Here is a 20,749-nt window from a genome sequence, read left to right as displayed (position 1 = left end):
TTCAGCACAAACTGTGTCCATCGATGTAACACATTATTATTATTTAATTTATCTCCTTTCTTTTCCTCTCCGATTTTCACACACAGTGGTTTCAGTGGAAAGGCCGACTTTTACCGAACAGAGTCGAAAGAGACGACAACTGACACACACAACGAAATGCAAATGCATACATATCTTTCTCACTCGCTCACACACTCACTCGTTCGCTCGCAGCAGCAGTAGCTCTGGTTTTCAATCAGATTTTTTTCTCTTGCTATTTATTGCCTTTTGTTATTACGATATTACCGAGACGGCCACCGAATTTTCACAAAATTACAGCGATTGACCACGAATTTTCTTCTGCTCTGCCCTTCTTCGTAGGCAATGTATGTATGTACATAGCCAAGATGATGTGATGTGATGGGTAACTTGATATATTGACGTATTGGCGACAGCTATTTTGTCAACTGCGGTAGGCGGTATTCGCCCGATGTCCGACACACACACAATGCTGTTAAAATTACTATTTTATTACTATTTTTCCACTTTGACAGAAATGTCAAACCATCGAGGGCACTATCGATAGTATCGATATTTTACTGCTAGTCTCTACTATCGACGGTTGCGCTCTACAGTCGTTGCGGCTGCTATAAAATACGAAGACAAATTTGTAAAAAAATCGACAGGTGGCATCTAATTTTTACAATGGACAAGTTCCTAAAAGGTTTCAATGGTTTTTTAATAATTATTTCAGCCCGATACCATCACGATAGTATCGATTGTTTTTTCCAAACATTCGACGTTGATATTCCTCAATATTGATATTCCGTTTAATATTACCAGCTAGCTGGGACTCTCAGCCCTAAACAAATAATTTTATTCGATAGATACATAAATTTTCTAAAAGATTAGTAATTTTTCAGAAGTCCTTTTTATTTGATTATTTACATATTAAGGTTCAAACAAAAACAACATAAAACGAATGTGACGTAGTTTGTGGTGCTGCCAGACTCGTGCAATTCGTAGTTGCTGCGGGCTGCCATACCGTGATATTTTGTGATATGAAATTCGTCAATTTTGATATTCAGTTTAATATTACTAGATAGTTGGCCCTCTCAGCCGTAAACAAATAATTTTATCCGATAGATACATAATTTTTGTTCAGGATTGGTTAGTTTTTAGAACTCTTTTTCATTGGATTGTTTACATATTAAGGTTCAAACAAAAACGGCCAAAGCATAAAACTTAAATGTTGACTAAATGTAACGTCATTGTTGCTGGTCAACCAATTTTCTTCTATGCGTATGGGCTTTAGTATACCTTATTTCCTTTAATTGATGTTAAATTTGTTGTTTCAGGCTGCTTTGAAACATTAATATTGCATTTTCGTAAGATTGAGTTATTTTTTACCTATCTATGCATATGTTTTGTGTTTTATATATACATTTATCCCGGTTCTGATACCTATTATTGGTACCCATGAGCTACAAAATTTCGTTGATGTCTTTTAATAAGAGACTGAGTAGTTTCTGCATTACTTGGAGCCTGAAATTACAAACAATATCTCAAGTCCATAATATCCATTTTCCCAAGGTATGCAGATTGTTGCTCATTCCGTGCCAAAGTTGCACAACAATGCTGCTAAATCATTTCCCCATGTTGCTGAAATTTTTCCCATACAAATCAAATGTATCATACGGGAACGCGTATGGAATGACGCAACAATGAATCTTTATTCCATACGCGTTCCCGTAAGATACATTTGATTTTGTATGGGAAAAATTTCAGCAACATGCTGCCACACCACGAAAATGAGGGGAAAGTCTCCACAAAAACACCCTATTCTCCACTGAAAAGAGAGCACTCTCCACGAATTGAGAGCAAATTTTGCAAACTCTCCACGAATTGAGAGCAAATTTTGAAAACTCTCCACGAATTGAGAGTGAATAATATCGATATTTTTATGCGATAAATGGAGTCTGGCGGTCATTTTGAAGCGTATCTTAATATATAAACAAATAAATTGGAACTTGATTAAATAATATACCGTAAGTATTCAAAAGGACACGACAAGATGCGTTGATATTCCTAATATTCAGTTTACTATTACTAGATAGTTGGCTCTCTCAGCCCTAAACAAATAATTTTCTCCGATAGATACATACATTTTTTAAGAGATTGGCAAGTTTTCCGAAGTCTTTTTTATTGGATTATTTACATATTAAGGTACAAACAAAAACAGCATAAAACGAATTTGTCGTCGTTTTGTGGCGCTGCCAGACTCGTGCTGCGGGCTGCCATACCGTGATATTTTGTGATATGAAATTCGTCAATTTTGATATTCAGTGGAAGTGGCAAAAAGTTTAAAGAAACTAATATGTAAGATATTCGCCTATTCATGTAAAATATTCGAATGAAAAAATCAAATTTTCCTAGTGCTGCCAGATGTTGCGAAAAAACCAAATGTTGCGAATAAAAAACCAATGCTGCGAAAGAAAAACCAAATGTTGCCAGGCGCCCAACTCCTATTTAAAATGTGAGGGATGAAAAAGGGAGAAACAAACTGGAATAAACAACAACAAATTAAGATTTATATTAAATGCAAGTTGAACTATGATCACATTTCGTCGCAATGTTTTAAGGATTTTTTTTCCGTTTAATGGATGACCAGCTTGGTGTTCTTTGAGCTCGGAATATATTGGTTCTTGTACTTTTCAAACATCTTTTCCAGAGCCTCAATAACCTGTCCATGCACCTTATCCACATAGGCGGCATCCGGTTCATCGCTCTTTACCACATTGATGGGGGCGCCCACTGTGGAAATTCGATTCATTAGTTTAAGTCTTCCCCTTCACAAAAATCGCAACCTGATTGATACTCACCAACTTGTACGATGCGACGGCGATTGGGCAGGAAGCCAAAGGAATAGTTAAAGATGCCACGACCCACTGGAATCAGAGGGGATATGCCCGTAAGCTGTTTCACCACAGTCTGCACGCGACGGACCAGGGAATTGGGGGGATTGGGCACCTGATCGAATATGTCCACCTCCCCAAAGGAAAACGTTGGCACGATCGGTGAGCTGCATTGAAGCGTAGGTTAGTTCCATATTAAAATATTTACTACTCGTATTTCCGACATTTACTCACCCCGTTCGTATGGCCATTTTGACAAATCCCTTGCGGTTCCTCAGCGTCACAATGTATTGCCCTGGATGGGAGTCCATGGCCTCTTGGGCTCCGCCCACAAGTATGGCCACCGCATTGGATGTGAAGCCATCGCGATTGTCCGGATGCTTGGGATCATTCGATTTGGTTAACAAATAGTTGAGGGCGGCTTTCGACACCGACACCAGGCCCCAAGATCGCAGCACCTCACGTCCAATGGGTATCAGAAAGTTCTGATCCAGAGTTCCGACCTTGGGTCGGATCTTGGGGAACAGCTCCAGCCACCGTGAGATATCGAGGCCCATGTTGATGCCGATTCCATTTCTATTTCGGGGATCAGTACATATGTGTGTACACGTCACTGGAGTGGTTCGATAAGATTGGCTATCTGTCGACATTCTTACCCCAGTATGCCGTGCGGAAAGCTAGCCAAGATATAGTTTTTGTTTGGTGGCAGCTCGGCTGTTTTCACCAGCTCCACGGGAAAGTAGTTGCGATAGTGCCGATACAGGCGATTGGATCGGTTCAAAAGCCAGCTAAAAGAGATTTTTAAATGGGATTTACTTCCTAAAAGTCTGCTGTGAGCTGCACTTACCCATTGCCATCAATTACGGAGTTATTTCTCCTGTGATCCACAAACACGTAGACCAAGTAGATGAGTATCAAGCTACGCAGAATGAGTCCGCCATAGATCTGAAGGGAGTGCAAATGTATTTAGCTGATCCAATGATCCCATAGCTCTGTAAAACATCCATTGCCTTACCAGCGAAGCGACAATAATCGGTATGGCAGATATTGATAGCATAAAACACGTGAACGTGATCAAGAGCGTGACCAGGGTCTGCAGTCGCCGGCGTGGCGGCACTTTGAGAGGAGCCCATTCAATTTTCATATTTTCCGCAGTCCAATACCAATACAAACAATCAACCGCCTTTTTCAACGGCACTCCAGCGACTGAATGTCAGTCACGATTTTAACGATTTTAAATATACAATATGTACATATACTCGTATGTACTCGTAATACAAGCACTTGCACTTATCCTTATCAGTGGGCAGTGGGCCCCCCAGCTGTCAATAGGTGTTAACGATTAAAAACTTGTTAGTGTGTATGTGTGTACACGGTACTCGTCTCGCAGAAACTAAGAGTGTAGCTATCACTGGTATCCCAACGCTTTAAATAGCCCCGAACCCCTCCTACTGTATATCTACGAGTATCGTCGTTCGGGCAGTAATAATAATCCAAGTGGCTGAGTTTTAATCATCGTCTGGCAAATTATATGTTTCGGGTTCAAAGTGGGCCCCCGATAAGAGTTTGGGGCCGTTGCGATTTCGATATACGTTTGGCATGTCATGTCCGACCTTTAGAACATTATTCTTCACTCTCCACGTAATCAGTGCGGCTTCTGGGAAATATGTTTCCCCAACATGCATTCTGTCCAGCCAAATGCCAAATGTTTCTTTCTTGATAAGAGTCGGATTTCGTTTGTGCAATTAATGCAATAAATGCGACCTGTCTGGCGAGTATCGGGTACATGCACATATGTATATAGAATACTCACAATTTATATCAAAGTGTTATTGCAACCCGTTCTCAGCGCTCCCACGTTAATGAAAATTCACTGAGAATTGAGCGCGTGGAAAAGATTTGTATCATTCAATGCCGGTCATTCATGCTCTGCGTAAATTATGCTGACGATTCGCTTATATATTGACCGAGAAGGCGATCCCGTGCCAAGAATGTTCTCGCATTTAGCAAACAGACAGAACCGTCAACGCTGGCGCACAATGTTCAACTGGCAAAAGGCTGAATGTAATGCACGACAAACATATGCGACTAGCGAATTAATTGAGTCATTTACTTATATACTATATAGAATGTGCGCTATAAGCGGCAAACATCGAAGGTAGTGACGTATGGTGAAAATATATGTACTACAAATATCCATGTAGTATACTCCCAGAAGCCATGAATATATCTCACGATAATTGCTAGCCCTAGATGGAAGTATCTTTCGGTAGAATTACAAAATTCTGCACAAATTTTGATCATATGTTAGTCCAAGAAATTAGCAGTAAACACAATAGGGAGCAGAATAATTAAATTAAAATAAGCAAACATATATGTATGTATTTATACTCTTAATAAATGCTTTTAAAGCAGATTGAAGATCACATTGTCTCAATGAAAATATCCATGTATTGTATTGCTGTTTTTCAGGTTACTGTATAACCAACTTGGTGTTCTTTGAATGCGGTATATATTGGCCCTTGTATTGATCGAACATCCGCTCGAGTTGCTCTATAACTTGTCCATGCACCTTGTCCACATAGGCGGCATCCGGCTGAGCAGTCTGCACCACATCGATGGGAGCACCCACTGTGGAATTTAGAACATATATTAGGTATTAAGGTTTGTTCTACTTCCCTAATTTCAACAGATACTCACCAACTTGAACGATGCGACGGCGTTGGGGCAGGAAGCCGAAGGTGTAATTAAAGAAACCGCGACCCACTGGTATGAGCGGGGCAACGCCCGTCAGTTTCTTCACCACGGACTGCACGCGACGGAGTAGGGAGTCCGGGGGATTGGGCACCTGATCGAATATGTCCACCTCCCCAAAGGAAAATGAGGGCACAATCGATGAACTGCAGCAAGAGGAAGGTAACTTAAGTTAAGATGTGGACGGACTATTTCCTGCATTTACCCTACCCTGTTCGTATGGCCATTTTGACGAATCCCTTGCGGCTCTTCAGCGTCAGTGTGTATTGGCCTGGATGGGAGTCCATGGCCTCTTGGGCTCCGCCCACAAGGATGGCCACCGCATTGGATGTGAAGCCATCGCGATTGTCCGCATGCTTCGGATCATTCGATTTGGTCAACATGTGGGTCAGAGCCTCCTTCGATACCGACACGAGACCCCAAGCACGCAGCACCTCCCGCATAAATGGCACGAGGAAATGTTGGTCCAAAGTGCCAACCTTGGGCCGGATCTGGGGGAACAACTCCAGCCACTTCGATATGTCCACTCCCATGTTAATCCCGATTCCAGTTCTATTGCGGGAAATCAGTAGCGAATCGAAATTGGAGTGGCTTTAGATAAGATTGGCCCTGCCCGACGCACTTACCCGAGTATGCCGTGAGGGAAGCTGGCCAGAATATAATTTCGGTTTGGGGGCAGCTCTACTGTCTTCACTAGCTCCACGGGAAAGTAGTTGCGATAGCTCCGATACAGGTAATTGGTACGAGCTAACATCCACCTGTGGAGGATGGGTACTAGGAATACTTCCACTAGGGTTATGGCAGGGCTTACCCATTGCTATCAATGATGGAGTGGGTTCTCTTGTGGTCCACGTACATGTAGACCAAGTAGATGAGTATCAAGCTGCGCAGTATGAGTCCGCCATAAATCTAGACACAAGATGGTATATACGAGTACTGAACCAAAGACAATTATAGCAATCTCTGGCTTACCAGTGAAGCAGCAACAAATAGGTAGGATGAAAACAACAGCACGGAGAACGCCATGGTGAAGAGAGCCGTTATTGCCGTTTGCAAACGCCTGGCCGGCGAAACATTGAGAGGAGCCCATTCGATTTTCATGTTTCCACTTGTCCCACAAAACCAATTTGCGAATCGAAAGACAGTCTTCTGACTCTGCTAACTACTGAAAAGCTACTGAGCGACAGCCAGAGCAGTAGCCAGACAATTTCCAATGTATAACACTTATACTTATCATTATCAGTATTTGAGTTGATGAAATAGTTGCTAAAAGCCACCAACTGCTCAACAGTTCTTTGTTTGTTGGGGGCGACAGAATTCCGATTATGATGATAATGGTTGGTTGGCTTTTAATCAGCCTCTGTGAAATCATATATTTTGGGTCAAAGTCGACTATGGTACTACACCAATACTGCTACCGAAATCTACATATTCCTCTGTATCATAGCTAGACGCTTTTCGACCTTTAGCACAATGAGTGAAAGGTAAATTTCAATTCAACTCTGGGTCGCAACAGGCACTTGGGATTGTCGAAATTATGGGTAGTCTATTGAGATTAGTGAATCATTTTCTGATAATGGGTGGGAATTTCTAAGGGAACGTAATTTAGATAAACTAAATTAATAACTAAATAATTATAAAGATACCCACGGTTCCATTCCTCTCTGTCCGTTACAATAAATACATTTTCAGCGAAATTGTTCCTTGTTCGAAACAACGCATTTTAAATTCAGGCGCCACTCTTGCGTTCACAGAGGTGCATTTTCATAAGTATCGCTATGCGTTGACTTCGAATTAGCTTCGGAAAGTTAATTCGAAAACTCGAACTAACAGTTATTTGGCGAATACGAATTTGTGCAAGTGAAAGTAAATGTAGTTGATATTTGGCATTATAAATAAAACATAACTCAGAGCTTCCAGACTCTTAAGTCCCAGTCTTTAATAACAGTTTGATATGCTGGTAGAAGAACGATCATAGAAATACGAATCCGAGTTTTACTTACACTGCGGGAACGACAAATATGATTATTACAATAAAATATAACATGAAATAGGATAAGGTAATGTACGCGTTTTAGGAGCGGAGATTCCTGGCACATTCCAAACATGCGCTTGTCTGCTAAAAAGCTGCGGGTGTAAATATTCCGTTGCATCGTTGATCCATTGCCCAATTCCCCTGATCCCCTGATGATATGATTTTCGAATTTTTGCATTTCAAATGCATGGCACAGACATACAGACAGGCATACGGCACACAGACAGACATCGAAGCAGCACAAAACAAAACAGAATAAAATTTATTCCATTCTGTTATTCACCGCCTTTATCATACCTTTTCGCTGCTCTCGCTGCTTCACTGTCGTCTCACTCTCACGGCCTAACTCTAGCTGAATAATCCGTGTGCGGTGGTTCAGATTTCGACAAGAATTAATTTCTCTATAAAATCACATATTGTGCAGAGTAATCCAGCATTAACTGAAAGGCCACAGGGAAGTCGATTGAAGATGCAAAGTGCATACGAATTGAAAGTGCAATAACCGCTGCGTGAACTGCCCTGAAAGAAAGCAAACCTATTAAGCACCTCGAAGAAATAAATATATTTTGCATACACACATACATCCGCGTGTATATACATAAGTCGAACAAGAAGAACTGAAGAAATCAAACAGGAATACCAAAATGATGATTTTCTATGTCAAATACGCGTTCCTCTTTTGGCTGACGATTGGCAGCAACCGCGGAGAGCTGCTGCTGATGAGCCAGATCTCGGAGGACGAGACACTGCTGAAGGTGTCCGCCTGCACCCAGCGTTGTCTGGAAGAAACAAAGGTGAGCCTCCAGAAGGGATTACTAACACGATCCCAATGACCGGATGTCGCTTTGCAGAGCTTTCTCGAGTGCTTCAAGACGTGCAGGGAGCACGAGGACAGCGACTATGCACCCGCAGCGCTGCGCAGAGTCCAGGAGAACTACCAACTGAAGATGGTATGCCGCACAGAGTCCATGCTGGTCTTCCGCATAGATTGGGTGCAGCACAGTCGGTTGGAGCCGGGGCAGACACCAAACGCCACTTACATAATCAAGGTGAATGCTGCCAGTGAGGACATTGTGGAGTCGAAGCTGTTTCTGGTGAGTGGAAGACGTGCTGGCGATCTTTGTTGAGGCTAATCGTTTCCCCTTGCAGTCAGATGACAACTTCCTGGTCCTGCACTCACTGAAAAACTACACTGACCACAACATCACCGCTCTGGCTGTGCACAGCGATGGCAGCTACTCCCTGATAGCCAACGAGGAAACATTTGGCACCCTAAAGCGTGGCTATCAGCCCAGCAAGATGGGTGCCGTTAAGTTGCGTGGATTTCTTCAGCCGCAGGACGATGGGCAACACATTGCCGCCGAGATCGAGTGGCAGCCGACTGCAGGTGGGTGCTTTGCATTATCTTATCCCATCTGCAACCGTAACAATTGTTTGCTGCTCCGCTCCAGACCGCAACTGTTTCTTCGATTTGGTGTATTTTTCAACGCAAAGCGAGACCATGGATACGCCTATGCAAGTGGAGTTTCGCGATGTAAGTGGCAGCAATGTAGAAGTAGGCGGACCGGACTATAATAATTCCCACGTCTTGCCATCCACAGCCGCGTCAGCTGTACAGACACACCATCGACAGCCTGGAGTTCGGAGAGAAGTACATGGTGGGCGTGCGGACGGTGAACACACAGAGAAGGCTGGAGAGCGACCTGGAGTGGTTGGAGGTGCAGGCTCCAAACTGTCTGGACTGGCATCACTTCAACTACACGCTCTGCGGTAGGCAAACCCATCCCAAGGCGGTGGGTAATGAAATCCACCTAACATTATCCATCTTATAGCACCCGCCAAACCGTCAAATCTGTCCGTGACTCAGAAGCAGTATCTAACGGACACCCTGGCACTAAATGTCAGCTGGCTGCGGCCCAGCCACCTGCCCGATTACTACACACTGCACATCTTCGATCTGCACCAGGAAAGCCAAGAGGCGAACTTCACATTGGACGGAAATGCGAGCTACTGCTTCATTCCCAGTATTAAGGTGCTAGGATCCAGCTTTGAGGTGCACTTGGTGGCGCATACGGCGGGCGGCCGGAATGCCTCTGGGGTGTTGCTGGACAAGGCGCCTCGCGAAGAGTGGCTAAAGGGTGAGGCGTAGTCAGGTCCATCCGCAATCATATAACTGATGATATTCCTTCACTCGCATAGAGGGACACCTGATCAAGCTCATCGCCTTTATAATTGTCCCCATCTGCTGCCTCACCATGCTGTGCTCTCTGACACGCTGCAGGCGCAGTCGGCAGGACGCTCAGGCCGTGGATATGGAGTCTAAGGAGAAGGCCAATCAGAACGATTTCCACCTCTCACTGATAGACAGCAGCGGCCTGTTGGTCACCCTCTCGGCCAACGAGAGCTTTGACTTTGTGGATGATCTCGAGGTGGAGCCGCATACTGTGCTCCTGATGGATGTCCTGGGCGAGGGTGCTTTTGGCCTGGTGCGACGCGGCGTGTACAAGAAGCGACAGGTGGCCGTCAAGCTGCTGAAAGATGAGCCCAACGAAGAGGATGTGTATGCGTTCAAGTGTGAGATTCAGATGCTCAAGGCGGTGGGCAAGCATCCCAACATTGTGGGCATAGTGGGCTACTCGACACGGTTCAGCAATCGCATGATGCTGCTCATCGAGTACTGCAGCCTCGGCAGCCTGCAAAACTTTCTGCGGTAAGTTGAATGGAGGGAATGCCCAGCGGCAGCCAAATCTAATTTCCATTTATCCAGCGAGGAGTGGAAGTTTCGGCAGGAGCGCAGTGGAGTCCACCTGAAGCAGAAGCAGAAGCAAAAGCAAGAATTGGAGAAGCGCAGACTGCAACGTTCGAGGCGTGGTCCCTCGCTGGATCTAGATCAGGATCAGAACATGCGCATTGAGGAGATCAACTGTTCCATGCTGTCCACCGTAGAGGAGGAGTCCGACGCTGATCAGACGCGCACCAGCAGCCGCGTGGAGACCTACTCTCTGGCTAGATTTAGCCATGCCGCAGACAACAAGTCCTATGGACTCGATGACATTGAAAACATTGGCAGTGGTCTGACCTTGCCATCAGTCCTGAAAGTGTTGAAGCCCCAGCAGGTCGATCCAGATAAAGGGGAAGGGTTAGGAACTAAGCGTACCTTCGAGAACAAGGAATACTTTGATTCGCGCACAGACCCCAAGCTGAGTCCCGAACGAGCGCCACTGAAGTACGCGGATTTGTTGGATATTGCCCAGCAGGTCGCCGTGGGCATGGTGAGTGATTGGAGCCGCATTTCATATGTGATCGAGGGACACCATATCCCATATCCCATCTCTCGCATTGCAGGAGTTCCTTGCGCAGAATAAAGTGGTCCACCGCGATCTGGCAGCGCGCAATGTGTTGATCTCCCTGGACCGCAGCATCAAGATAGCCGACTTTGGGTGAGTGTACCGGAGGCGTAGCGTTGCTTTCTCACAGTCATCGTCCCCACCTGCTTTCAGGCTCAGTCGCGATGTTTACCACGAGAACGTCTACCGCAAGACCGGAGGCAGCGGAAAGCTGCCCATTAAGTGGCTGGCCCTGGAGTCACTCACCCACCAGGTGTACACCAGTCAGAGCGATGTGTAAGTCGTCCCCAAATCGATTGCTTTTCACACGATTACATATTTTTATTTCAGCTGGTCCTTTGGTGTGCTGCTCTATGAGATTACGACCCTCGGCGGAATGCCCTATCCATCTGTGTCGCCAGGCGACCTGCTCCAGATGCTGCGCCAAGGCCACCGCATGAAGCGGCCGGAGGGCTGCACAGCCGAAACGTATGTGAAAGCAAACTCTAGTGAATCTCCACTGCCAACTGGTTTTCCGCCACTTGTCTAGGTTCGCGCTGATGGAGAGCTGCTGGAGCTCGATACCCTCCCATAGACCCACGTTCACATGTCTCCAAGAGCGTCTGGGCGGCATGATTTTGGCCACCAACGAGATGCCGCTTCGCCTGCAGAAGCAAGCAGAAGCCAATTTGAAGTCCAAGACAGAGGCACAGCCCCAGCCAGAGCCTTGCAGCAAAGGGGAGCAGGAGGAGGAGCAGCAGCAGCAGAGCCAAGCAGGAAGAGACTTACTTGGAGCCTTTGCATTAGTGGGATAACCGACAGACGAAATGGAGTTCATTAAGTACGCAAATTAATGCGTTTAATGTGCAATATGATAGATTCGAATCAAATACAGACAACGCTGGGAAGCAGCTACAAGTAGATTACCATTTCTTTGAAATAAACACTGAAAACAGATTCAAGAGAACCTGAGGCTCCAACTATTGCTGTGCCATTTCTGTCATCCGCTACGCGGGCAAGTGCTCCTGGCAGCAGAAACAATTTTAATCATTCCCAAACGTACGATTCTTTCTATTCTTCAGTGGTGTGTAGACCTCTATTCGATTTGGCCCCTTTGGACATTTGCTCGTTCAGCTCTTAAAAGCTATCAAAATTTTAGAAAATATCAGAGTACAAAAAACCCTTCAGACTTGCGATTGTTCTCACTATCAAGACCCACGATGTGCAACTACCGCAGCCCGCGCAGCCTTAAGCAGATTCCCTACGCCTGTCCGCACTGTCCGGTGCGGGCCATAGCCAGCAGCTATTCGATGCAGCGAAGCCTCAACTACCGTGACGCCGCTGGGTGCCAGTGCCTGGCGGACAAGAGCAGGCCTTACCCCAACCAGTGCGACACGCTGCCCGATAAATGGCTGGAGCTGAACTGTAAGCTGATCGCCACGTTGGCCGTGCAGATGCAACGCTCCACGCGGACCATACACTACATGCTGCTGCGCCTGCTTCACGCCAACTACTCCGGTCTCTTGCAGATCGTGCGGAGGCGACGAGCGTACAAGGTGCAGATAAGTGGCTATCCGGATGCCCTTTTCTCCACCTTCTCTCTGTTCAACGATGAGGGGTATGTCTCCCTGCCAATGGCTCCGGAGACTATCGGGAAGCTGATGCGCATGATGCAGGACTATGTGTTCCAAATGCAGCTGCTGAACCACCAGTACAAGTGGTTCAGGAACGGACAGGACCAGGGCGACCTGGTGGGCCTGCTGGGGCAGCAGGACGAGCTGCTGAAGCTGCTGCGTGGCACCTTCAGGGACAGCGACTCGTTGTTCATCAGGTGTCTGCTCACGGCGCTGCTCGATTTGGATCTGTTTGTCGTCTTCGGCAAGGGGACGTTGAATCGAAAGCGCTCCAGCATGATAAGGGGCATCTCGGAGCTGTACGCTGGTGTAGCGGGACCCCAGAAACCCCATCGCCCCCCATGTAAAGGTGTTGCAAAGAAGATCGTAAATCCCCCATGGTTTTCGGCATATAAAACGGCAGACCCGGAGACCAGCAACAGAAGTGTGGTCGAGCTAACCACATCCAAGCCTTCGCGACATAATCATAGCTATCTTGCTACCGAGCTGCGTAAACTCTTCAAGGAACACTTGGATACCAAAAGGGCTCCGTCGGAAACGTGTAGCGTGCTGCCCAAGAGTTCCGTCTCGAAAGGCTTTATTCTGCCGACCCAGTAAGACCGGAAAAAGGACGAAGCAGCATGAGTAGTCAAGGGAGGTGCCTGCTGGCGATGGCTGCTGCCCTCAAACGTTTACCCTGTTTTGGGGTAGCTGCTGTCGCCATCGGCTGCCTCCTGGATAAATGCAGTTTGTTTTGTTCAAATTTAAAATATAGTTGTGGTCGAACCCCCTCATAAGCGATAAACCCCCAAAGAAATTCTTATTAAGATATTCATTTAAGAACTATAATCATCACCGCCGAAAGAAGCCTCAGGCGAGCTCCAGCTACAGCTCCAGCTAAACCACAGGATTGTAGAAAGACGTACGTACATATATGTACATACATATAAACATGTAGGGTTAAGGTATATATATAAGTGTAGATCGTTGAATGGGGGGGAGGATCCATGGAATCCACACCAATGGATTGCCATTCCTTCTTTGGACTGCGTGAAGCAAAGAGGTCTCGGGGCTAATTCCGCTTGAAGCCCAGGCCGAGTATATTCCGTGCCTGTGTGGTGGAGAAAAAAGTTGAAGAGTGAGTGGGTCGATGATCGGAGGGGGCAGGGGGGTCGTCACCGTTATGAAAGCCGAGTTAAAGGAACGTTGAAAGGTGTGCGTCATGCCCTCGGTCTGGGAGAGTGCCATTTGCAGCTGCACGGCCTCGTCCATGCGGTTCTTTAGGAAGTCCCACGTCTGGACATGGCCAGCGGAGGTGTCTTGCAGCATGTACAGCTCGGTCATCTTCATGATGGTCGCCAGGCCAATGCGCCGCGTGTACCAGCCAAACTGCAAGGATAATCAGACAATCAGATCTATTGTCATTTCGATTACTCGCGTCAACTCACGTCCACGGATCGATCGCCCGAGTAGTAGCAGATGTCGTCCACTAGTGTGAGCACCTGGGCAAGCGCCGTCGACGCATGCTGCGGCTGTGCTATTAGGGACATGGCCTGCGGCCATTGGGCTTTGTACGGGGAAATCATTTCCATGCGCTGACGCACGGCCTGCACCAGGAAGTCGAGCGGATTCTCTACATCCTGCTGGCCACTGCACGTCTTCTGCTTGAGACTCTGCACCAGCTGGGCGTTGCATCTGCCGTTGAAGTGGGAGACGAGGGCAAAGCCGCCTTCGGGGAACATGCCATGCACCACGCTGGGATAGCCGCACTGCTCCGCCCCGAGGATAATCGCCTGCCTTGTCCAGCCGTGTTGTGGTACATGCTCCAGAGCCGCATCGAGTATCTTGTCGCGTATGGCATCCACCTTGGCCTGCTTGGCGCTCTGCTCGTCAGACTCATGCTGCTTGCCGCCTGCTCCTCCTCCCCCACCGCCGGACTCATTTTGTGTGGCTTTTGCAGCCGCCTCCTCGGCCGCATCCCGCTCCCTTTCCAGCTGTTCCTCGCGTGCCCGAAAGTCCTCCAAGCCACTTCCGTTGCCACTAGTCTTCTCTGTGGCATCTTTGGCATAGCCCCGCGCCAGCGATGCAGCAGCCAGGGGCAGCTGTCGGTGCAGGGAGGACAGGCGACAGCTCTGTGCATCTGCAAATAGAAAGAAGCCACACACAGGCAGGCATGAGCCCCGAATTAAAGTCACGGACAACACGGGCAGAAGCAGAGGCAGAGACAGAGACAGAGCCAGCCTCTGTGGCCAATTGATTAGCACACTCAGCGGCTCCATATGCCATTTGTCGGCCAATTATCGCCACCCCGTAGATCCCCCAAACACACCACACAGTTCGCTTGTTCGTATCGGTTTCGGTTTCTAATCTGTTTACACATACAATTAGTTTACGCTATCATTTCGCTTTCGTTATGGACACAAATATATAAAGTTAAGAGCCTACACGGGTGCTGGGGCTGGGAATGGAGCTGAGCCCGCGTCTTGGAGGAGTTTGCGCTGGCGGGCGTTCTGCTCGATTACCTCGTTGGCGCGCACATAAATCGAACGCAGCGACTCTAGGCTGGTGATGGAGCTGGCCAGCACATCGAGTTTCTCCTGGCGTCCGATATCGGGCAGACTGCTGTCGCCATCACCGGCGATGCCGCTGTTGCTGATGTTCACGGCCAGCATTTGCAGCTGTTTCTTCATTAGGGCGTCGTCCGAGGCACTTTGGCCGTTCTCCACGCGCTCCTTGTACGCCTTGTAGTGGGCCATCGAGAAGTCCAGGGCCGTGCCCAGGGGCACCAGAAGCCGCTTCTCGATTTCCGGCAGAACGTCCCAGAATCCGGTGATGTTCTGCTTGTCTATCACTGCAAAGTACCGCAAGATGTTGATGGCGTTGCAGATCCGGTCAGCGTGCAGCAACAAATCCGACTTCACGTCGTTGGGCAGCACAAAGACGCACAGCATCAGCATCTCCCGGAAATGCTTGCCGTCAAATTCAGGGGGAATTCTGACGCTGCACTTTCTGTGGGCCGTCAGGGCCTTGTCCACCAGGTCCTTGTACATGGCACTCAGATAGCCCATCAGGCCGTCGTGCTGCAGCGTCTCCAGCAGGTTCTTGAGGATCAAGTACTTTCCCTGGTCATCGAAGGCCAGTATGTAGTGCCGGAGCACGTGCAGTCCCAGCTGGCGGAGTGCCACCTGTGGCGAGTAGCCGACAATCTTGCAGAGCTCATCGCATAATCGCTTATGGACGTCCAGCTGCAGCGAGGAATGGGGCACCGATGTGACGCCGCAGTTGATCAAAATGTGCTCGAAGAGGCGCAGGCCGCAGTGTTGCAGCGGTGGCTCCGGCTGCCGGAGCAGCTCAGTCACCAGATAGAGGACCGACTCGAACAGGAAGACTGGCGAATAAATCTTGGGTGTCGTTGGCGGCAACAGGTCGTGCACGAAGATGGCGTGGTAGTACATGGCCAGGGCATGCAGGGGCATCAAGTCCTCGATGAGAAAAATATTCTGGCTAGTCATCTCGTAGACGCCCTTTGCTGCGTTCAGTTTGCGCTCCCAACGGGCGCGTTTCTCCACCAGGGCAAGCAGATAGAAGGGGTCGCCGCCAATGGTCTTGGTGGCCTCCTGGGTGAGGTTCTTCACCACCTGATGAACGTAGGTGTGGGTCAGGTCGTCCTTCACGTAGCTCATCTCGAGAAGGGCCAGCGGCTTGCCCAGAAGTTGCACAAGGAAGCAGGCTAGGGCGTTGCGGCGCGACATGGCGCAGTGGCGGAATATCACTGTGTCGGGGCGGGCGTCTCGCTGCAAAATTTCCACGAGCAGCGGAGCCTCGAACAAGCCGACGGTTATGTAGTGGGCCAAGAGATCCTCCACCTGCTTCTCCTGCTCCACGAGGCGGCCCGCAGCCTCGTCGTAGCCCTCGCTCAGATACTCCGGCAGCGGCAGATCGTGTAGGCAGGTGGCCACGCTCTGCAGACACCACATCACCGCCTGGGGCTTGTCCTGGCCCTGGCGCAGGAGGATTACCTGCATGGCCCGCAGGTATGCTGCAAAGACAGCGTGGCTTTTGCTCTCCTCAATCTTCTCCATTAGCTCCATCATCATCTCCTGCAGCGGGGCGTGCTCGGCGACCAGTTTCAGCAGCTCGTTGGCGCAATCGAAGAGCTCCGGCTCCCGGCCGTTGACCTCGTCCACCAGGTTGACGACGCAAATATCGTTGTATATGTCCATGGCGATGAGCGGCATGTGCTGCATGTTCCTGGACGCCTCGTTGGGACTCAGGAAGAGCATTCGGACGCCTTCGTAGGCCTTCTCCAGCAGAAGCTGTTTGATGAGCCTCAGCAGGTTAGCTGCCGCGGCGTTTGCCTCGATAGCTGGCTCCATGTCCACGTTCAATTTGCACGAAATTCACACGATTTTTTCACAGGAATACTGACAATTTTTACTACAAAAATTTCTAAAAAACTATGACCGGCGGCAGTGGCATTCGACATTCACCCCCCTACCCTTTCGTTTCTCGATCGGAAAACAGCTGTTCCCCGCTTCTCTTTCGTAATGGCCGAGAACTGCGAATTGGATGGCGCGAAATGGGGCTTTGGACTGTGATAACAGGCTCGCGCCTAGAGACGGATTACTTACGAAGGGGCAGCAGGAGCTTCTGTAGACGGAATAGTTTCTCCAAACAGCGCACGTTTGCCATTTTAGCGCTTTAAAATTGTCCGAGCGACTGGTAACAGTTTATTTGACATTCGCCGGGAAAACGCACACACACCTGGTTAGGGGGGAGTGTTCTAAAGCACGCCTTAGCACGCTGACCGTTTACCAACACTGTTATTTTTTGATTCCAGTCCATGTAGCGTGACCGTTTATCGTATTTTAAATACTTTATGGTATTTTTTATGCCAAAATTGAGCAAAAAGTATTTTATTTTATCATCTCAATCTAAGAAAAATGCAATATTTATGTTTTAAAGCAGCTTGGAACACAAAAATTAACATCCATTAAAAGAAATACGGCATACAAAAGCCATACGCGTAGAAGAAACTTGGTGGACAATCAACAATGACGTCAAATTTCGTACACACTTACGTTTTATGCTTTGGCCGTTTTTGTTTAACCCTATTTTGTAAACAATCCAATGAAAAAGAGTTCTGAAAACTAGCCAATCCTGTGCAAAATTTATTGAGGAATTGGATAAAATTATTTGTTTACGGCTGAGAGCGCCAACTAGCTAGCAATATTAAACTGAATATAAAAATTGACGAATTTCATATCACAAAATATCACGGTATGGCAGCCCGCAGCAACTACGAATTGGACGAGTCTGGCAGCGCCACAAAACGACGACAAATTCGTTTTATGCTGTTTTTGTTTGAACCTAAATATGTAAATAATCCAATAAAAAGGACTTCTGAAAACTTGCCAATCTCTTACAAAATTTATGTATCTATCGGATAAAATTATTTGTTTAGGGCTGAGAGTCCCAGCTAGCTGGTAATATTAAACGGAATATCAATATCGAGGAATATCAACGTCGAATGTTTTGAAAAAACAATCGATACTATCGTGATAGTATCGGGCTGAAATATTTATTAAAAAACCATTGAAACCTTTTAGGAACTTGTCCATTGTAAAAATTAGATGCCACCTGTCGATTTTTTTACAAATTTGTCTTCGTATTTTATAGAAGCCAATCCAAACATATCAAAAGCGCAACGACTATAGCTCGATACTATCATGCTAGTCGCAAAACCATCGATAGTAGAGGCTAGCAGTAAAATATCGATACTATCGATAGTGCCCTCGATGGTTTGACACCTCTATTGGGTGTGTATCTCTGCTGCGTTTCGGAAAAAGAAAAATATATAACAAAACAACAAAGCTGGTAAATAAAACTAGTTTCATGAAATTGTAGTTGTGTGTTGTGTGTGCATTTAACTAAATTCCTTACTTCTAACTCTGTTACTGTGTCGGGAAAAATCTGTTAATCATATGGGCATACATCTGTATGTATGTATGCACATGTGTACTTTATAGCTGCAAAAAAAAAAAATATATATATATATAGTTTTATTTATTGCAAAATCCTTTCAAAGTTATGTTATGCTACCGTCTCTCTTCCTCCTATAATTTAAACAAAACCTTGCTCTTGCTCTGTGCAGAAGTCAAGGTTTCGGTTAATTATCGATCGATTAAACTATGCCTACTCACGTTTTCATACCATATGTCGCGCTGTGATTATCCCCTAATTTACATGTGTATCTACGAGTGTGACTCACTAATCTATCTATTTCTCTTTCGAATGTCTGAAACTCCTATCTAACTCCCTTCCAAGCTGTGTCTTTCTGCAGAACAGAATATCTATAGTAAATGTCGCTGTCGCTTGTTTAATGTTGTACTGGTGTGGAAATCACACAATTGAAACAAATGTTTAAACGATTACCATGCTGCAATGCACTTCTTTTATTATTATTTCCAGCGAACAATTAAGAATCATCCAAAACACCAAACCGACATCCCTACAGAAATAATCAGAGCAGAGCTTTTGAACTCGCTAACCTTATCCAGACCACACAACCACAACCATCCCCACCCACCCTTGTAATTGCATATCACAGTATCACTGAGAAACTTTTCAACCATAGGCCTATCCGAGACAGCCATCATGGACGTAATGTCATCATCTCTACAACAGCAGCGAATTGTCGTCGACCAGCTGCGTCGCGAGGCGTCTATGGAACGGCAGACCATTTCGGAGTCGTGCGCCAAAATGATGAAGTACATCACGGAGCACGAGCAGGAGGATTACCTTTTGACTGGATTCACCAGCCAGAAGGTAAATCCATTCCGTGAAAAGTCCTCATGCACCGTTCTTTAAGGAGGAGATTGGAGTTGGCGATTGAAGGCGGAAGCAGTTGAGTTCTGCATTAATATGCAGATCGTATAGGTTATTTTTAATTTAGAAAGATGGATAAATATGTATATGTGTAATAATGACACCAGTACCAGTCAACGCCACCTGGATCAATATATCTCAATATACTCTCTTTGTGCAAAAACTATAACAACAAAACAAATTGTCTCAAGCAATATATAAAGTTACGATTGCTATGAATAATATATAACGATATATCAATATGTACCATTCACGTTAACAGGTGTACAAGTTTATACACAGAAGCCCACAGAAAGATTCCAAATTCATAATCGAAGCATTTGTCCCAAAGATATATCAGAGTTGTCTCTATGCGAATAGTAATGCTGTTCGGTACCCGAGTATCCCAACTATTACGAAAATCAATGCGCTGACTATAGCATCTACTACTGCTACTACAACTTCTACTACTACAACTACCTAAACTAAAAGTTTAAACCGAAACACACACATATATATATCTATATACCCTATTATCATCATAATCCGACAAACAAATTTATCAATAAACGTAAACCCAACAGAAGATACATATATTTTGGCTTCTTATTTCGAGAAATATCTGTTATATTTATTGAATATTGATAAATGACAAGACATCTACAACAATGAAATGAAGAGAATATCGTTGTATTTTGAAAAAGAGCCACGCAGCTCGTTGACCACCAGACCATATTGCAATGGTTGGATCATGGAAACTACTAACAAACAAAGAAAGCTAAATATACGCAAATATATTATCGAATTACTTTAAAAGCTTTAAAATTAGCAGAAATGCAACAAACCCACAAGCTAGTTGAACTTATCGCAAACTTTAGTGCGTTTATTATCAAGTTTTTCTTAGTCCAAATATATTACGAACCGCTGTAGTAACGGCAGCAAGCATATAATACCAAAGAATGGAACAAATCCAATATTTAACTCTCTCTAGCGTAGTTTATCCATTTTGATTCACACAATATCCAATGAAAATTAAAGATTTGTATTTGTATTTTAGAACAATAATTAATTTCAGTTGAACCAGGCAATAATTCGTAAATTTTCTGCATTTTAAGATAATCTTACCGAAAATGACAATTGAAAAGAATGTGTGATTTTTGTTTCCAATACTCTGTGAAAATATTCTAAATTGATAACACTTGTATTATTTCCTACAGACAACCACATCCACATCTATTCATTGTCATAGAAATAACTGAG

General features: G+C 46.0%; 7 protein-coding genes across 9 annotated transcripts; 3 read left to right on the top strand and 4 right to left on the bottom strand.

Moving 5' to 3' along the window:
- Positions 1-2,556: 2,556 nt before the first annotated feature.
- On the bottom strand, positions 2,557-4,105 carry LOC111076385 (diacylglycerol O-acyltransferase 2-like). The gene is made up of 6 exons (XM_022370183.2): positions 3,910-4,105; positions 3,742-3,839; positions 3,551-3,682; positions 3,129-3,470; positions 2,862-3,061; positions 2,557-2,793 (listed from the first exon to the last, which is right to left on the bottom strand). The coding sequence occupies exons 1-6, from the start codon at positions 4,036-4,038 to the stop codon at positions 2,636-2,638; spliced, it is 1,059 nt and encodes a 352-aa protein (XP_022225875.2). The 5' UTR covers positions 4,039-4,105; the 3' UTR covers positions 2,557-2,635.
- A 1,089-nt stretch (positions 4,106-5,194) lies between these two features.
- LOC111076392 (diacylglycerol O-acyltransferase 2-like) lies at positions 5,195-6,838 on the bottom strand. The gene is made up of 6 exons (XM_022370193.2): positions 6,621-6,838; positions 6,460-6,557; positions 6,275-6,406; positions 5,859-6,200; positions 5,595-5,794; positions 5,195-5,525 (listed from the first exon to the last, which is right to left on the bottom strand). Exons 1-6 carry the CDS (start codon positions 6,747-6,749, stop codon positions 5,368-5,370), a joined length of 1,059 nt encoding a protein of 352 aa, XP_022225885.2. The 5' UTR covers positions 6,750-6,838; the 3' UTR covers positions 5,195-5,367.
- A 682-nt stretch (positions 6,839-7,520) lies between these two features.
- On the top strand, positions 7,521-11,969 carry LOC111076381 (tyrosine-protein kinase receptor torso). The gene is made up of 13 exons (XM_022370175.2): positions 7,521-7,708; positions 8,108-8,477; positions 8,535-8,777; positions 8,833-9,070; positions 9,135-9,217; positions 9,285-9,453; positions 9,516-9,821; positions 9,883-10,393; positions 10,451-10,955; positions 11,029-11,123; positions 11,184-11,306; positions 11,361-11,498; positions 11,560-11,969. The coding sequence occupies exons 2-13, from the start codon at positions 8,328-8,330 to the stop codon at positions 11,822-11,824; spliced, it is 2,826 nt and encodes a 941-aa protein (XP_022225867.2). The 5' UTR covers positions 7,521-7,708; positions 8,108-8,327; the 3' UTR covers positions 11,825-11,969.
- A 68-nt stretch (positions 11,970-12,037) lies between these two features.
- LOC111076383 lies at positions 12,038-13,261 on the top strand. 2 transcript variants are annotated; one of them, XM_022370178.2, is made up of 2 exons: positions 12,360-12,434; positions 12,539-13,261. In XM_022370178.2, exon 2 carries the CDS (start codon positions 12,644-12,646, stop codon positions 13,238-13,240), a length of 597 nt encoding a protein of 198 aa, XP_022225870.2. In that variant the 5' UTR covers positions 12,360-12,434; positions 12,539-12,643; the 3' UTR covers positions 13,241-13,261. The 2 variants fall into 2 exon arrangements, with proteins under 2 accessions (XP_022225869.2, XP_022225870.2); XM_022370177.2 differs by having other exon boundaries at positions 12,038-13,261.
- Positions 13,262-13,457: 196 nt separating this feature from the next.
- LOC111076384 (ubiquinone biosynthesis protein COQ9, mitochondrial) lies at positions 13,458-17,409 on the bottom strand. The gene is made up of 4 exons (XM_022370180.2): positions 17,254-17,409; positions 14,071-14,762; positions 13,802-14,011; positions 13,458-13,733 (listed from the first exon to the last, which is right to left on the bottom strand). The coding sequence occupies exons 1-4, from the start codon at positions 17,312-17,314 to the stop codon at positions 13,695-13,697; spliced, it is 1,002 nt and encodes a 333-aa protein (XP_022225872.2). The 5' UTR covers positions 17,315-17,409; the 3' UTR covers positions 13,458-13,694.
- LOC111076382 (glomulin) lies at positions 14,959-17,222 on the bottom strand. The gene has a single exon (XM_022370176.2). It carries the CDS (start codon positions 16,996-16,998, stop codon positions 15,064-15,066), a length of 1,935 nt encoding a protein of 644 aa, XP_022225868.2. The 5' UTR covers positions 16,999-17,222; the 3' UTR covers positions 14,959-15,063.
- Positions 17,410-18,394: 985 nt separating the features above from the next.
- LOC111076402 (guanine nucleotide-binding protein subunit gamma-1) lies at positions 18,395-20,079 on the top strand. 2 transcript variants are annotated; one of them, XM_022370203.2, is made up of 2 exons: positions 18,395-18,499; positions 19,260-20,079. In XM_022370203.2, exon 2 carries the CDS (start codon positions 19,280-19,282, stop codon positions 19,490-19,492), a length of 213 nt encoding a protein of 70 aa, XP_022225895.1. In that variant the 5' UTR covers positions 18,395-18,499; positions 19,260-19,279; the 3' UTR covers positions 19,493-20,079. The 2 variants fall into 2 exon arrangements, with proteins under 2 accessions (XP_022225895.1, XP_022225896.1); XM_022370204.2 differs by having other exon boundaries at positions 18,405-18,499; positions 19,094-20,079.
- The last annotated feature ends 670 nt before the right edge of the window (positions 20,080-20,749 follow it).

This window comes from Drosophila obscura, unplaced genomic scaffold, assembly GCF_018151105.1.
Source record: "Drosophila obscura isolate BZ-5 IFL unplaced genomic scaffold, ASM1815110v1 contig_186, whole genome shotgun sequence".
Taxonomy (NCBI): Eukaryota; Metazoa; Arthropoda; class Insecta; order Diptera; family Drosophilidae; genus Drosophila; species Drosophila obscura.
This window is presented reverse-complemented; position numbering and strand designations above follow the sequence as displayed.

What these genes read in the sequence shown, in the direction of transcription:
- LOC111076383 (XM_022370177.2), top strand. Translation starts at nt 12,230, where the DNA reads ATGTGCAACTACCGCAGCCCGCGCAGCCTTAAGCAGATTCCCTACGCC.
- LOC111076381 (XM_022370175.2), top strand. Translation starts at nt 8,328, where the DNA reads ATGATGATTTTCTATGTCAAATACGCGTTCCTCTTTTGGCTGACGATT. An exon ending in AGCCTGCAAAACTTTCTGCG is followed by an intron (nt 10,394 to 10,450) that starts GTAAGTTGAATG and finishes CCATTTATCCAG; the next exon opens with CGAGGAGTGGAAGTTTCGGC. An exon ending in TACACCAGTCAGAGCGATGT is followed by an intron (nt 11,307 to 11,360) that starts GTAAGTCGTCCC and finishes TTTTTATTTCAG; the next exon opens with CTGGTCCTTTGGTGTGCTGC.
- LOC111076392 (XM_022370193.2), bottom strand. Translation starts at nt 6,749, where the DNA reads ATGAAAATCGAATGGGCTCCTCTCAATGTTTCGCCGGCCAGGCGTTTG. An exon ending in TATTTGTTGCTGCTTCACTG is followed by an intron (nt 6,558 to 6,620) that starts GTAAGCCAGAGA and finishes TCTTGTGTCTAG; the next exon opens with ATTTATGGCGGACTCATACT. An exon ending in CCGTCGCATCGTTCAAGTTG is followed by an intron (nt 5,526 to 5,594) that starts GTGAGTATCTGT and finishes TAAATTCCACAG; the next exon opens with TGGGTGCTCCCATCGATGTG.
- LOC111076385 (XM_022370183.2), bottom strand. Translation starts at nt 4,038, where the DNA reads ATGAAAATTGAATGGGCTCCTCTCAAAGTGCCGCCACGCCGGCGACTG. An exon ending in AAAATGGCCATACGAACGGG is followed by an intron (nt 3,062 to 3,128) that starts GTGAGTAAATGT and finishes GCTTCAATGCAG; the next exon opens with CTCACCGATCGTGCCAACGT. An exon ending in CCGTCGCATCGTACAAGTTG is followed by an intron (nt 2,794 to 2,861) that starts GTGAGTATCAAT and finishes GAATTTCCACAG; the next exon opens with TGGGCGCCCCCATCAATGTG.
- LOC111076384 (XM_022370180.2), bottom strand. Translation starts at nt 17,314, where the DNA reads ATGGCAAACGTGCGCTGTTTGGAGAAACTATTCCGTCTACAGAAGCTC. An exon ending in GAAGCTCCTGCTGCCCCTTC is followed by an intron (nt 14,763 to 17,253) that starts GTAAGTAATCCG and finishes TTCTATTTGCAG; the next exon opens with ATGCACAGAGCTGTCGCCTG. An exon ending in TTAACTCGGCTTTCATAACG is followed by an intron (nt 13,734 to 13,801) that starts GTGACGACCCCC and finishes TCCACCACACAG; the next exon opens with GCACGGAATATACTCGGCCT.
- LOC111076402 (XM_022370203.2), top strand. Translation starts at nt 19,280, where the DNA reads ATGGACGTAATGTCATCATCTCTACAACAGCAGCGAATTGTCGTCGAC.
- LOC111076382 (XM_022370176.2), bottom strand. Translation starts at nt 16,998, where the DNA reads ATGGAGCCAGCTATCGAGGCAAACGCCGCGGCAGCTAACCTGCTGAGG.